This window comes from Rhipicephalus microplus, chromosome 1 (assembly GCF_043290135.1).
Source record: "Rhipicephalus microplus isolate Deutch F79 chromosome 1, USDA_Rmic, whole genome shotgun sequence".
Lineage (NCBI taxonomy): Eukaryota > Metazoa > Arthropoda > Arachnida > Ixodida > Ixodidae > Rhipicephalus > Rhipicephalus microplus.
In genome coordinates this window covers 207,994,188-208,010,899 of record NC_134700.1, presented here as the reverse complement: position 1 = coordinate 208,010,899, position 16,712 = coordinate 207,994,188, and the positions used below count along the sequence as shown (strand labels likewise).

Here is a 16,712-nt window from a genome sequence, read left to right as displayed (position 1 = left end):
CCTCTATGTGCCGAGAATGAACATAGAAGCAACCTATAGCATCATTCAGTTGACGACCAGAAACAACCTAAAAGCAACCATATTACTCTTCAGATTTTGTCCAGTTTCACTGTTTCGAGACTTGCGTGGTTTATAACAAACTCAGCCGAATTCGTTATGCATTTTAACATCTGCACTGCTCGAGTAAACACATTGCATTCTGTAGAAGTTGTTGTCAGGAGGGGCTAAAAACCTTAAAAACGATGTTTATACAGATACGGAGCAACACCATTACCTGCCGTCTTCACATAACCCTCGAGTGTTCTACATAAGCAGCCATAGCCGATAAGAATGGTACAAGATGAACGTCCCCAGCGAGCACGTACAGTGGAACATGACCCGTACGTCCTTGATAAGTACCGGTAGCGGCGGCTGCATTGTATGACTCGGAAAACAGTAACAGCCCCTTTTGTTGTAGAGCACCTGCCATCCCGTAGTCACGCGATACCATTACGTCCTTTTTATGTGATGCTGAGATATTAATTGCACTTTCTTCTTCGTACATGTAGACCAAAGTATTCAGATACTTCAACACATTATGCGTGTGTGCAGCGGGATCAAGTCTTCGCTTGGTGAAAAGAAAAAAAAATTGCTTGATCTGGCTGGAACGAGCTACCCCAACTCGTTTCTAAAGGACCCCAACGAGTCGCTGGACACCTTTAATTTGCTTCAAAAGTGGCATGAATATTCATATTTATTACTGCTGAGAGTTTCCGCGACGTACATGCAAAACCCTTATAGCAACACTTGAAACTCGATTTGCATAACAGATCCCCCAAAACATCTACTAAATCATTTTGCAAACGGTCACATACTTAGTCATTGTTATTCAGTGAAATATTATCGTTCTTTTTTTCATCAATTATAAAAGCTTTTAGTTCATAATATGTTCGCCGCTGGCCATCCCTTTTAGTTTATGGTTAGTTACCACGAGTGCTGAGCAGTTGTATTTGTAAACAATATAGTTGTAAATTAAGTACATTGCAGCTGCGTCTTGGGGCTTCATTTAGGTAACCTCCCATATTAAAAGGAAATATTTTTTCCGCTATTGTTTGCTTGATGCTGAACTTTTTTTAGTTATTATTTCTAAACAAGGTTTATTTAAAGTGCATGCACGGGAAGCAGCGTGCTCCGAAAAATTTCTTCTGGCCAAACTCGCCCGGACAGTAGGAACACTAAAATTAGCAGCCAAGATACGCTAAATGTGGCCATGAAGCACTGAAAAACTAAACAAGACATGGCCCCCTCAAGAGACGTCAAACCTAACATCGTTAAATGTAATGTTTCATCGTGAAAAATTTTTCACAATAGCTAGTGAACTATGGCTCGATCTGCAAATGATCCACTTGGTGAAAGAAGTAAAAAACAATTCACGTATCTGTGCGAAATGAGTCATAACAAGTGGAGAAAGCCAGACCCAAAGGTTCGTTGAATTTTTACGTTGAAGTTTTATATTCCTCTGTCATAATTATGAATATATTAGCATATTGATAAACCTTTTTCTACGTCTGACGTATGTCACCCGAGCGTTGCCCCATATAATGTAAATTAAGTGATATGAAGTTACATAAAAAGTCGACGACAAGGCTAGGTCCAAAGGTTCATAATGTCTACGTTCAAATCGCCGACAAGCATGAAGGGCTCGACCTTGTAGGTTTTTTATATTGTTATTTCACAATTATCATTGATATATTAGTAATCTATTGTTATTCTTTTTTTGTGTCTCCCGTGTGCTACCCTAGCGTTGCCCCATATAATGTAAATTGAGCGACATAAAATGACAAAGAGTCGACAACAAGGCTAGGTCCAAAGGCTCGTAATGTCTGCGTTGAAGTAATCGACTAGTATAAAAGGTCTGTGCTTGTAGGTGTTTTATACTGCTTCGTCACAATTATGACTGATGTTAGTCTATTGTTGAACATTTCCTAGTGTCTTGCATGAGTTTCGACTGTGCAGTACGTTACCCGAGCATTGCCCCGTATAACGTAGTCATGACAACGCACACCGGACAAGCCTCACACTTAAGATGCTCCGCCCATAAAAATGAGATCCATTCCACTTCGTGAAGCTGTATCCGAGCGAAGCTGTTTAGCCAACAACGCATGCAGAGGTGACACTGAGCTTACAATCATGACAGGTTCATCGTGTCAAGCCTGGACAGTAAGCGAGAATCAGCTCGGTTGCTCTTGTCCCCAAAACCCTGTGATGCAGATGTACAGGTGGAAGACACTAAGCTCATTCAAGCATCAGAAGATGTTAGTGGAAGTCTTTTGTAAAGCCTGTTTCATAATTTTTCAAGTAAATTATCGCTTCTCTCACACCTCGAAAAAAAAACATTTTTTTACTTCTTTTTACGGCGTTTGTTCCTTCGTAAAAGCAGACTGTTCTCTTTGCTAATCATTACCATTTTTTGTGCGGTGTTCGTGGGGCATTTTTTATGACTTACGGCAATGTTTAGAGCGCACTCCCTCTAGGAGCAGTCCGAGGAGACTGTTGTGCTTGAGGGCACGTGGAACTATAAATCAATTTAAAATCCATCGCTCGCCCTTTGTTAATTACATTCACGTTGTTCAAGATATGGCTGTTGGTAGCAAGAACCCTGAACTCTTGTGATACTACACGGGCTGATAATGACGTTAAAGGTGCCACAACGAGTCGCTGGCGTCAGATAATCGCCCATCTTCATCATCATCATCATCATCATCACCAGCCTGACTACGTCCACTGCAGGACAAAGGCCTCTCCCATAATCGCCCATACTACGTCGCAAATACAATTATGCACCATGTGATTCTCCTTCGTACGAAGAGCAAGACTTTCCCGAGCCCACGCCTGTCTTTTTTTATGTTGAAGGTAATTAACCTTTGTACTGATATGGAAGCAATAAATATACAGCTGTTTTGTTTTTTCTTGTCGTAAACAACTTGTGTTTGCATTTAGGTGGTCATAGAAGAAAAACAAAACGAATAGCTTTGTTTCTTCCTTCTACTTGGGAGGTTTTCTGGCAACCTTATAATGAAAGTATTAAACTTCAAAAGATTAATGCGAGCTTTCTTGTGACCCGTATCGAGCTTATACGAAATCGCAACACTGGTGAGACTTATCGAGTGTACCTTGTTAAGAACTTAGATTGACCTAATTACCAACAGTAAGGGAGTACAGTATACTAGCGCGTTAGTCTTGCGTCACGCTGCAGTGCTTGCTTGTCATCACCGCTACGTTGTGTAGACGTACCCGCCGTTAACAGACCTACTCTAAATGAAGCAATATATGAAGGGTACATTTCTTCAGACTACATCTCAAACGCACAAATCGAAAGACATGATAGCGTTTGTGGGCTCTACATTGTAGAACAGTTGAAAGAATGTAGCAGAAGTAAAGATAAACAGCGTGCTGCCTGCTATTCAGCTGATTCAAATACATGATGATGATGAAGATAAAGATAAAGTTGATGATGAAGATGAAAATGGTGCTGGTGCTGGTGATGATGATGATGACGATGATGAGTTGTTTTTAATGGCGCAAGGACCAATTGATGGCCAAAAAGTGCCATTTCTATAGACTAGAGACTACGTGGGCATGTGACTATGACCACTGTATGTTATTCTCACTCCCATATGCTTCTACAGGTGCATTAGAAATCCTTACCAGCACATACAAGAACAGGAAATTGAACAAAGTGAAAAAAAAAAGAGCACTGTGCTACAACTAGATTTATTTCGACGAAAAAGTGCGCATTTACAAGGCGAGGAAACAAGGCGAGAAAAGGCATGCACAGCCCTGCGTCATATTATCTGACACCCCTCAGATGTACAGTCACTTTTGCTCAAAACCTGGCGAGGCAAATGAAATTCTTGATTCGAAAGCGAAAGAAAAGGCGCACAGGCACACACTTCATTGAACTTGTATATCAATGGCACTTCGAGTGGATCTGTTCTATCTTCCCCAAGCTCGTATACTATTTCAAGATTCTGTAGGGCTAAAGCAAATAGCTTGTAGCGAAAAGTGTACAGAGAAACTTGCTTCGTTGACTGAAAACTGTGGCCCCCATCAAAAATGGGTGACGTCTAAAGAGAACAGACTCACTTTTAGGTACTTTCTTGCTCGACGCCGTTGGCATGGCTGCCCTGTGTTAGGCTCCTATCGGGAGCATCCACTGTGAGACAAGCTGCTCAGTGTGGTCGGGGAAGACTTCTGGACTCGAAGGCGTTGAAGAAGGGCTACAGGTTTACTCTCATATTTTAGAACATAGCATAACAGTAGTCCAAGAGAACTTCAGTGATGACCAAGAGTTAGTTGTAACTAGTTAGTGGCTTCACGACAAAACTGAACCTACTGGCCAGCGACTTCTCAGGACAATTACGGCGGGGCTGCTTCTCGGCCAGCTGTGAAAGGTGACGGCGGACCCTACAGTTCCGAAGCATTGCTCGGTGAGGAAGGGTGAGAGTGAAGCCAGCAGAATGTTACTCAAAAGAGAGAAAGAGAGAATGACCGAAGCCCGGCCACTTTAACCGGAGAAGGATGGCAAAAACAAAAAATATGTATGGCAACAATCACCGTTGAAAAACGGGACCTCTTCCCCCCCCCCCTCTTATTTTCTCTGCCTTTCTCTTTTATGAGAAGAAGCGTGAGAGGCCGACAGGTGCGTCCGCCTTCCTCTGACCACGCAGCACCGCCCTGGGTGGGATCACGAGCGCGTGCTCGGGCCGCCCGGAGGTATACGCCACAACCACTGGCGATGCCGGACCACCGCACAACGTTCACCTTCGCGGCCCCTTCGCATCTCTCGCTCTGTCGGCTCCACTTCCACATTTTCAGTCTCCTCCTTCCCACTCTACCCACCCTCCTCTCCTACTTTCGTTCGGTGGAACACGGGCGAACACGCGTTTACAAATATGCGGCCGAGGAATTACTAACCCCGTGTAATATATAGGTGCCCACGCATATACTATTCCCGTATTCTTGTGGTTTTACCATGTAGCGAACTGTGCCTCCATATTCACTGTTATACGCACAGCAACAAAGCCTTAAAGTTGCGCGCCTGGTGCCGCCACTATAAGGCTAGGGGGATCGCACAGTTTCAGAATTCAGTGCAGAACCGGTCTTTTTTCGCCGCTTTTTGCCTGAAATCGAGTTCAATTTCAACATTACGATATTTCAACATTACGAAGGGGGCCGTCATTCACTGACGTTGTCGTCAGTGCTGAGCGTGACAATCTCGTGCTGATCAGCAAGTCGAATTATGTTTACCACAGGAGCTCCGAAATGCGTGTGTTCCTGCACGGCATCTCGATCCAGGTTTCCCTGGTCCATACACAAAACTATTGAAGGATGGTGGAGACGAGTGAGAAAGAAGGAGGAGAGGGGCAGGGGGTGAGTGGAGTCACGGTTAATTAACATTATCTAAAGAAAGCCGTCGTGCTGCTTCCACAACCTGACATTTTTAGTAGCATTTTTCCTTCCCTTTCATTCAACACTCATAAACCACTCCACGTGTCACTGACAATATTTTGTACTTTTGTGCTTCTATATAGCACGTGTTTTTGTCTAATTGACAGGAATGTTACACCCTATCATTGTAAACTGTGGGTCACCGATAAGACCACATCAGTTATCATGGCACCATTTGGCCTCGTCTGGTAATCGCGCTACTAAAAGTAAAGCCTCATCGTGGTCCTCGTCGTCGAAACGATAGGGTGATGTTGCATTGACTTCAGTCAAGAACTAACGCCCGCTCACTCAACTCAATTCCTTGACGGTAGTGTAGCCGTCATCCAGACACTAATATTTATATTTCAAAAATTTCAAATTTTATTCGATCTTGTAACCTCTGCAGCATGGTACAGAGCTTCGAGGCTGTTATATGCATGCATCTTGATGGCGTGCTCGCGCGCCGCTAGTCTGAGAAAACTAACTGCAATGCTGTGTCATGCAGAAAAAACTATTATCCCACACGGCCATGCGAGAATTGATTTCTATGCTGATTGCACGGCTGCACGAGCATGGGAACCGCTACATTAACTGACGGGAGTAGCCCTTACGAAATGCTTTTATACCTATTTACGAAAGCGCGTACTAGGTTGTCGCACTGCGCAGTGGGTGGTGGTACTTTTGGTCCTAAATAGTTCGAATTAATGAGTTTCTTGTTTGCGTCGCTCAATATCAACATCACTGCCCACGCCTTTGGTACGTAACATGCAACAAAATTTTTGTTTGTTTGTTTGCAGGCGAGGCAAACACAATTTCGTAACGACGTTGTGCAAATGAGCTTAGTACGAGCTAAGAAATAGATTAGCATCATAAAGGATGTCTGTCGTTCCAGTAAGTCCCCAGAGGCTTCTTTCTAAAATAAGTGCCTTGCGTGGGTCAGGTCTTCCCGCTGTCGTCTCATGCGTATCACAATATGCCGTATAGTTCACTTTAAAAAAGGAGAAAAATAAATATTTCATTATTACCACCAAGCATGAGGCACGCCCGGAAACCTTTGACATGTAAGACGACTCCATTATGTCGGTAAAGTTCTCGTAACAAGGTTTAATACCAGGTTTGTTTCTAAGCATTCGTTATATCTTATTCAGTACCACCAATGTGTCGCTACGCGCTCTTCGAATCGTATTAAGTCGACTCCCGGAAACCCTTTGTGACGCCTGATAAATTATTCATACACAGTACAAGGGAACTAATTGGTTATAATGAGCACCATTTGTTAGAGAGTCTTTCATAGCCTTTAGCGCAGGAAGGAAAGAAATGCAAGATAATAGAAAGCAAATCAGGCAAACACAAACTAACCTATGAAATCGGCATGCTCTGAGTCCTTATGGGTTGGGAAGTAAAATCAGGCATGGGGTGTGGCGGATGGCGATAACATTTTTCTTCAAGGATTAGTTGTGAATACACTAATGAATAGCCACGTGACTTATGTCCGTATTCGTGGTTGCATGTGCAGATACGGGCTACAAAAAAAAGAAAGAAAAGGCCAGTGGACTTGAGTGGCCTTAAAGAATCTCAATCCAGTGCAGTTACCTCCTTCTAGAAGCTGCGCAAATAACCTTTCAATTTCCCGTTGACAATAATTGTAAGCGGGAAATCGAAAGGTTATTTGCGCAACTTCAACCCGCCTTACAATGGCACCTCCAGCAGTCTATTTCCCATTTTCATTAATGCGGAGAATGATCTAGCTTTTCATGGCACAGTAAAAATTAATCTAAAAGTTTTCTGCACTTCTTACCTCACTGAAAACATCGCTGCGACAAAAGAAAAAGAAAAACGTGTTATGTAACATTAGCGTGGCAAATAGGTGTATAACAATGCCGATTTTCTTTTCAAACGCATTTCTATTGTGAAGAATTTTGGCATGTGCCATCGGCAAGCAACTGTATATGTGAACATGCCACATTTGACTATGTGCATTGTTATAGCGAATGAATTGACGCTGTGACTGATCTTTATTTGCTGCGTAAATTCTGGAAAATAAGTCACAGTTTCGCCAAAAGGGCGGAGCAACGAATGCGATAGCAACATATTCGAACGTTTTACGAAGCAAGGCTAGCATTTCTAGGGGCAATATTAATTGTAGTAAACGTGTGCTTGCTAAGTAACCAAGTTTGCTGCGGTGTGGCCCCAGTATGGATAGATGACCACAACAATGCTCGTGCGTAGTGACGGCGTTGATATACGAAGTGAGGCTGGCAGTCAACTCATTTGATCCGATCTCACGTAACTCTACAAAACACTGGTGTAAGATAACACGGTCGTTCCAGGTAGACTTTTGGCACTGTTTTTCTTTTTTTTGGTGTTGAGAGAACCAACCACAGAAGCTCCCGCCTGCTGTGGGCGCACATGTCACACGCTGATCATTGCCGCATTAGTGCGGCAACCATAAGCCTACCCCCCGCCCTTCTTTCTTAACGAGCGAACAGCGCACGCAGACGACCCCGGGAAAGGTGATGTTGGCCCCACAGAAAGAGGAAGCTAGCGTATCCTTCCCCGTATATATTGCCGCGTGCATAGCTGCATTTAGCGGCGAGATAGCGACGACAACGAAGATCGTGGATTTGCCCAAAAGGCGCAGCGCAGGCGAGTGAAGAAGGTGACAATCTTAGCGGCGTTCTTTTGAGAGCGTCTCTACGAGTTCCACTGTCCGTGTTTTTAAATAAACCCTCTGTAATATAAGCCGCGACACTGGTGGAGGAGCTGGATACTACCACCTCATGATCGGCACTCCTGTGAGAAGCCCTGAGTCCAGCCCTACGAGACAGCCACGCGTGAAGACGCCTGTGGACCACTCAAGCCGTCGCCTTCAAGGTCTTGAACCACAATTTGGCCTTCTAGAAGGAGTAAAACTTCCGACAGCCAGGCCTACTCAAGAAATGGCATTTTCGAGGAGTCCTGCACATGTAACGGTCCAGAAAGCATGTGCGTTCCTGAACCATTTCATGGCCGGCCGAATGAAGATGTACAAAACTGGCTTGAGCAGTTTGAACGGGTAGCTAAATAGAACTACCGGAGTATCTATGGAAAGCTCTTCCACGTATACTTCGCCCTTGAAGACGGCGCGAAGACGTGGTTTATAAACCGCGAGGCAACATTGACGATATCGGAGGAGTTTTGTCGTCGGTTTCCGACATGAAGGACCCATCTGGACGTTTAGCACGATGGAGCTTACGGCTCCAAGAATATGACATGGCCGTAGTTTACACGTCCGGAAGGCAACAGTTAGACGCCGACTGTTTGTCAAAGTCACCTATATAATTTCCGGCTACAGAGGATGATGAATTCACGGGTTTTTAAGGAGTTGTTGATGCAGCTATCATTTCTCGGCAACAACAAGATGATCGGGTGCTCAACTCGCTTATAGAATTCTTGAACGGACGAGCCGCCAATGTACCAAAAGTGTTTTCGAAGAACTTATCGTCATTCTGTTTACGGGACAGAATTCTGTACAAAAAGAATTTCTCATCAACAGGTAGAAGCGATCTGCTGGTAGTTCCCGAAGCTCTCCGCAGCAAAGTTTTACAAACCTGCCATGACGGAGCCACTGCGGGCCACCTCGGTTTCACATGAACACTGACACGTGTCAAAGAAAAATATTACTGGCCAAAAATCACAGCAGAGGTGAAACATTACGTCCGAACACGCATTGATTGCCAGCAGCGCAAGGTACCACCTGTCAAATCCAATGGGCTATTATATCCTGTGCCCGTGCCAGAAACACCGTTTTCTCAAATCGGAATGAATCTGCTGGGCCCATTCCTAACATCTGACAGGGGCAACAAATGGGTTATAGTGGCGCTGGACTACCTCACCCGATACGCGGAGACCAAGGCAATTGCGAGTGGCACTGCAGCTGAAGTGGCCAAGTTCTTCATTGAGAACATTGTCCTGAGACAGGGTGCTCCAGCTGTCGTCATAACAGACAAACGTACCGCGTTTACAGCCGAGCTTTTGCGCACTGTGCTTATATACGCTCAGTGGCCCAGCGCATAGGAAGACGACAGCTTACCACCCACAAACGAATGGGCTTACAGAACGACTTAACAAGACAATCGCTGACATGCTTTGGATGTACGTCGACGTGGAACACAATTCAGACCGAATATTGCCGTACATCACATTCGCGTATAATACGGCGCGCCAGGAAACAACTAAAATGACGCCGTTCGCACTAATTTATGGCATAGAAATTACTACAATGCTTGACGCCATGCTGCCTTACGATTGCAATGATTCAGAGACAGATGCCGCAGACTTCACTGAGCGCGCCGAGGAAGCAAGGCAGCTTGCCCGCGTCAGAATAATCAACCAGCAGCAACTTGACGCCCAATGGTATAACCTTCGCCATTGATTCGTCACTTATCAACCAGGAGATAGAGTCTGGGTTTGGTTTCATGTACGACGGCAAGGCCTCTCGGAAAAACTCTTACGCCGATACTTTGGACCCTACAAGGTATTGCGCCGTCTTAGCGACGTGACGTACGCAGTCATGCCCGACGCCTCCTCCTGTTCGAAACGTCGCCAGCATCGGCCTGAGACAGTGCACGTGGTCCGCCTCAAACTTTACCACTCTAAGTGATGTAAACACCCGCTGGCCGCATCACTACCTGGTGAGCATCGGGACGACGCTCACTCTGGCGGGAGGGTAATGAATGCCGCGTGCATAGCTGCATTTAGCGGCGAGATAGCGACGACAACGAAGAAAGCGTATTTGCTCGAGAGGCGCAGCGCAGGCGAGTGAAGAAGATCACAATCTTAGCGGCCTTCTTTTGAGAGCGTCTCTACGAGTTCCACTGTCCGTGTTTTTCAATAAACCCTTTGTAATATAACCCGCGAGAATATATACATACATATACATATACGGAATGACAGCGGTGGCCGTGGCAAAAACCAGTCCAGACTGTCCACATAATTGTTATCGCAATAAAAAGCGCCCCATGAACTCGTATGGCATCGGTACGGTGTAAGTATAGAGTCTGGGCGGTTGGCCACGAGAGCTGTACCCGCTTTTTTCAGTACTTCCAGCATCTCTTTATGTCCCCTTCTGCATTAGATACATCTAGTTCTTGGTTTCAGATAGTAGAAGCATCGTTCTTTTCTTAACAGCAACGGTAACCTCGAAGCGCGCGCCCGTTTAGCCGCCAGTTGCAAGTGCATGGAGGTGCAGAGGCAAGGAAACGTGCCCACGCTCATTCAAGAAGAAGGCTGCTGCAAAATTTTAGTCATCACGTGCTTGTACGCTTTTCCCATGATCATTCACTTTCTTTACCTAGACTTGAACATATTCATATGCGACTCCTTCCTAATTTTCTTCTAGTCGGCAAAACGACGAAGAACACATTAGCAACATTATATTTGTCGTCCATAAACAACAGAGATAGGGGCACCAGGTTTTTAACAAAGACGCTAGTATCGCATCCCGTTTGTCCGAGGGTAAGTAGATTAAAAGAAAGAAGGGAAAGGAAACTATACTTTCAAAAATGTAGCCACGACGAAGGTGTATCCATTGGGCTCTCTATAAAAATCAGCGAGTGCCCAGTGGCACGACGAATCAATATCCTCCTGTATATGAAGGCAGAGCGCTTTCTCGTTTCGTCATCGATGTGATCTTCCATCAATCCGCATCCGTGGTGCCATCTGTTCATTCTCTAAGATGGCGCAAAAGAAAGAAAAACGTCTCACGCTGATCAATAAAACTGCCGGTCTATTGTGCTTGTCACAATATACGAGTAGTTTTATACTTTTATCTGAATGATATGTAGGGTTTAACATCCCAAAACCACCATATGATTATGAGACGCGCCGTAGTGGAGGGCTCCAGAAATTTCGACCACCTGGGTTTTTTTAACATGCACACAAATCTGAGCACACGGGCCCACAGCATTTTCGCCTCCATCAAAAACGCAGCCACTGCTGCCTATATTTCTATCTTACCACAAACTCTAAAACTTCAGTCTCCTTTTTAGGGGTATTTCAGTCACACATGAATCCCTCCCTTTGGAGTCACACGTTGACTCTGTAAGAGGGTCATGGGATGCATTACTGGCGGAAAGTGGGTCATTTCATGACTATCCTGAACAGAGTAAGTATATAGCTCTCTAAATACAGGGCTACATGCGCGACTCTCCCGCGCATATAAAAGAAGAGTGAAGGGATACTCTTTTTTTTAGAGTGTATTCCCTTCTCTCTCCTTTAAAGAGACGCATTGACTTTTTTTTGGGACAGTCATGCACAGACTCCCTTTCGGAAAGCCTTGCATCCTACGTCTCTCTCAAAGAAAGTCAACGTGTTATTCTAAAAGGAGGGCAACACGCGTGACTCCCTCTTTTAAAAGGAGAGTCGGAGGACGAACAGCAACCTGTTTAGACGAGCGCATCACAGTAATGCGCGCCTGACGCTTGAGCATTTGTATACAATGTAGAGCAAGAGGAGAATACATGGAAAGATGGTGGAGGCAGAAGGTGAGTGGTGGGAGCCGACAGGCGTCAGCGTAACTTATTTATCGGGTGCTTTGGCTAGGAATGTTAACTTGTACAAGCTTTTTACAAGCATTCGTAGTAAAGAAGCGTGTACTGATGTTTAAAATGGTTAAAACTTGAGCTTGTTTGTATGACCTCTTCGCAAAAAACAGCGCGGGCACATGGTACAAGAAAGACAACAGGATTTTGCGCTGGCTAAGGTTTGCGAACACATAGTCCTGATGTCTTTCTTGTAGCGTGTACCAGTGCTCTATTCTACGATGATATACAGCCGCGGCAACGTCTGCGTAGAGCGCTCGAGCAGCCGGTTTTTGCTCTGTGGGCCGAAACCTCAAGGCATCTTCGCGCTCTGAAGTGGTGTATCAGGAGCATGCATGGCCTAGTTGTCAGGCTGACCACGTCAGAGCCTGATGCTGCCCCAAGATTTCGCCCCGCAGAGCAAAAACTGGCTCTTCGCGTGCTCTACACAGACGTGGCCACTGCTGTACAAAGTTACGGCGCTCGAAAGAAGACAACGTCACTCGTTCGCTGATTCTTAAATTTCTATTTTGCTTTTTCTTTCCCCGGTGCTGACTTCTGACGCCGCGCCATGTTTCTTATTTGGACTCGATGTGTGCAAGACTGCTGTCAAGACTACGAATGTCAAGCGTCACGATCCGCTGCATCGTAACATCAGCGCGTCTCTCCGTGAAAAAGCCCATTCGCGGAGCCATCGCGTGGTGCAACAGTACTTCGCTTCTTTAAAACGAGCGCCAAGGAAATGAACGACGCAGTTCTTAACACACTAGCGCTATAGCACTGGAACACGCCGTCTGTTGTGTAGGCTCTGCGGGATATACGAATCGTGAAATCACATTCACGCGTATCCAAATCAGGCACGCCCATGCGTCTCGTTCTAGCCGTTTGAAATATCGTCTTTCTTCATTCTACATTCTTTTTTTTATATTTTCTCTCTTTGCATCCTTCTGGCCAGCCTTCCAACGTGCGCGAATGTACCAGGGCGGAGGGGAACAGTTAGAGGCCAGCACCGAGAAGGTACGGCTTGTGATGGGTCACGCGTGCCCCGCGTGTTAGGCGGCCCCGAAAAGGCCCAGTCCTCAAAACAGTTTTCGTCGCAGGATGTACACGAACATAATTATATATGGCTGAGTCAGTGTAGTGCGCACGGACCACGTGCTCTAATGCACCTGATTAGCGTAGATGACGCCGCGGCCGGTATGCAGAGAATAACAGCGTCGGCAAAGAGATTGTCTTCTGCCCAGGGAAGTGCAGTCCCAATCACAACCTCACGCAAAAGTGGGCCGGTGGATTCGCCAATCTGCTCACGTTCTGTGACACAAGGACGGCGAGGGAAAACACGAAGCTCGTCGTAACAGGGGCTGTGTATGATTTTGTGGCTAAATCAAATACCGTGAGGAGTGCATTTTTTAGTGATGAGCTTAAAGATTATATAGCTGTTTTTTTTAAGGGGGCGTAATGGCCACGTTGCTTTATAATATTTCAATGTTACTGCGTAGATATATACGGTCTGTATAGATAGACTTGACAAGAAAGATTTCTAATGATCGAAAACGGTCCCGCATCAGTTACATGACATACAATATGCGCAGTAGAGTTCAGTATTAAAAAAACTGGGCTACAGGACGGGTACTTAAGACGTAGGCGTTCTTGTTTAGCTCTTATTTGTCTTGTAATGAGGTGTCCTTGCATATGTGCCTTGAAGATGTAATAGTTCTGGGTGGCCTCCCTGGTTCTCTCTCTCTCTTTCTTTCGTAGGTAAACTTTCTTTGCCCGATGCCATCTATATTGCACATGGAACGTCTTTGCGTGGTAGATTGTACTCTGTTGGTTGTACTGAGCACGCACCATGATGTTTGTGCTTGAGGCTTAATGCCGGGATTCACGTTCGCAAGTATACCCGTCTTCGACTGCGTAGTTTAGTTACCAAAAGTTACATATAGCCAGTGTTATTTTTTCAATTAGCCCGTATGCCAATTCTTCATATAAAACGTAACTATAATTTACACGTGGCAGAACAAAGAATACTTGGACAAAATACTCAGAAGTGCCTTCCTAAAACATCAACGTCGGGCTGTGCAGGAGGCCCGCGAGACGACGGAGAGCTTCTGGCTCTCTGCGCCATCGTGGGATATTCCCTCTATACGTGGCGCCTAGCCAAGTGTCCTTCGGGACCCCTTCTGTGGGCCATAAAAGTTTTACCGCCACCATATATGTAACGCCCTCCGATACATGTCCTCATGTGGCTTAGCTGCCAGAAGGTTATTCGTGCTTTTCAGTCAATGCCAATTTCTAAACGGGTGATAATAACATCTGGAGTACAACGTTCGAAAACAGCGATATGAATTGAGGGGCGTCGTAGTGGAGGGCTCCGGAAAGTTCAGCCACCTGGGGTTCACTATCGTGTACTGACTTCGCACAATACACGGGCCTCTGGCATTTCACAACCATCGAAATGCGACCGCCGCAGCAGGAATCGAACCCACGACCATCGGCTCTGTAGCTGAGTGCCGTAACCACTGTTCTACCGAGGGAGACCTAGGAAAAACTGTGTTACACACTTGAACGGCGGATGGGTGATGCTTCCGTGAATGGAGCCTGCATTGTTTATTAGGTGCAAGTATATGATACTGGTGATTTGGCAATACTGCAGACGTAGCAAGTGGCTTCAATGCTTTAGAAAAACACAATGTGCGAATGGAGAAGCTACATAATATTACGGTTCTTGCTTCGACGTGCATGCACCGATCAAGATGGTTTACTGTATTTCTGACAACACACGCGCTCCAACTAAACTAAGTTTGGGTCTACGTGGTCTGGGTTTAGCCGATCACCATAACCGCCATACCACTGCGATGGACGTTTTTGAACGGATATGCGCGTATCATCAGCAATCATACTAGTGGCAAGGTTTTGTATTGGAGGGAGGTAGAAGGGGTTGTCGTCTCCCAGAGACGCGTCCACTATGCTACTAAGAGTAGCAAACATTTCTCTCTACGCGATGGTTCACCACAGTGTTAAGTTGAAGTTTTCGATTGCAAGCTCCATCACACAGTCAAGATAGGGCAAAATAAAGAGCACTATGAAACAAAACCAGATTTTATCATTTTCGTATAGCAAGGGCCTCTCCTTGAAGAGTCACACTTCCCTGCTTGTTGCAGCCATCCCAATATGACAGTTTTTCAAACCAATGCGAGTCGTTGAACTTTTGATGTAACGTGTTCAGAAGCGTACCCAAAACATTTCCTTTTCTTAGGGGAACACATATCATTGTGTGTGTTCGCGCGTGCGTTTGCATGCTTGCGTTTTAATGCACGCGTGTACATAAACACACGAAATTGAAAACTTCCCGAGAGGAAGTTGAGCCCCCCCCCCCCCCCCCCCCAGCCTCCTGACTACACCAGTGCACGTGTCAGTGTAGGTGCTCAGAGGAAACATTCATGGTGTTCTCCTCTTCTCAGAGATGACGCAAATTATCATTTCACAAATGACGTCTGGCCTCCTTGCCCTCAAGTGTGCTGCGAAATTGTCTATGGTCCCCTACAACGCTTAGGCAGGCGTTTGATTCATTAGGAGGGATGAAAAAAGCCACAAATTTTCCTTAAAGGCGATGCAATGAATGCGATAGCAAGAGATTCGAATGTCACAGGAAGAACGACAAGCAAGCGGAAATTTCCTGCGTACTGCTCAAGCATAAAAGACGCACGCAAAGAATACAGATAGGGCGAGTGCAAACCATCAACTGTCACAGGTCGACACCAGCAGCGCGCTGTTGAAACACGAAGAAGGACGCAAAAAAATAGAAATACGGCTACATGGACATCGTATACGTCGGTCCCTGAACTGGAACGAAGACATTGGGAAATGTACTACATTCGTCTAACGAAGATCGTTAAATTTAGCATATCGTCAGATTCGTAATAACTTGAAAACGACAGTAATGCGACAAAAAAAAATATACAGAAAGGGAGTGCGGCCATGTCCACTTCGCAAACTCTGTATATTGCAGTGAATGTTGTCCGCTTGCAAAACGGTGTCATCAGTTATAAAGAAAGCACAAGTATAGCCATATAAGCTTTTTCAACTCTGCAGTGTTCATGTTTTATGACAATGTTCTGTACAATTGCAGGCTTCTCATGTTTTATTTAATATACGAGCACACGGCGAATGCTCTTCTTGTTGCTCTTTACAACCATATTTACTCCAACTCGTCTTTCTTCTTCTTTTTAGTCCATATTCCACAAATATCTCACTTTTGTCTAGTGTGTATCAAGCATAATGAAGCACGTAACATACATGAAAACGCAATCATATGGGTGTTTTCGACCAAATAAAAAAAAATAGATGGGTAATGCAAGTGAATCGGTTCCACTGGCAGTGCGGCGCCACTCCGCTGTTCGACCCATTCTAGATCTTTAAAAGTCTCGGCTTAGCCTCGGCAACACAAAAATACACTCTCTGCGGGATGTAAGGCTGCGATAGGGAACGCTTTAGGACTCGCTTCCTCTAAGGCACTTTGAAATTCGTGTTCATCGAGTAAGATCGCTTTAGACTTCGTGCGCTAAGGATTGGGAAATATCGTAAGAATTCAAGAAAAATGAAAGTGGTGACCGGCTTTCTGCTTATTTTAGGAGCCGTGTTATTGAAGCAAAAAAAATCCATTTCGAACGGCCCACTTGTTCG

General features: G+C 45.2%; 2 protein-coding genes across 2 annotated transcripts in view; one reads left to right on the top strand and one right to left on the bottom strand.

The window, feature by feature from the left end:
• Positions 1-4,554, bottom strand: part of LOC142804399 (uncharacterized) — a 57,184-nt gene extending 52,630 nt beyond the window's left edge. Inside the window, exon 1 of the mRNA XM_075891110.1 lies at positions 4,126-4,554. Coding sequence (XP_075747225.1) covers positions 4,126-4,159 — 34 coding nt within the window. The 5' untranslated portion in view covers positions 4,160-4,554. The remainder of the gene's footprint in view (positions 1-4,125) is intronic.
• LOC142804425 (UPF0764 protein C16orf89 homolog) overlaps positions 1-16,712 on the top strand; it is a 92,672-nt gene that overhangs the window by 41,354 nt on the left and 34,606 nt on the right. The window lies entirely within an intron of this gene.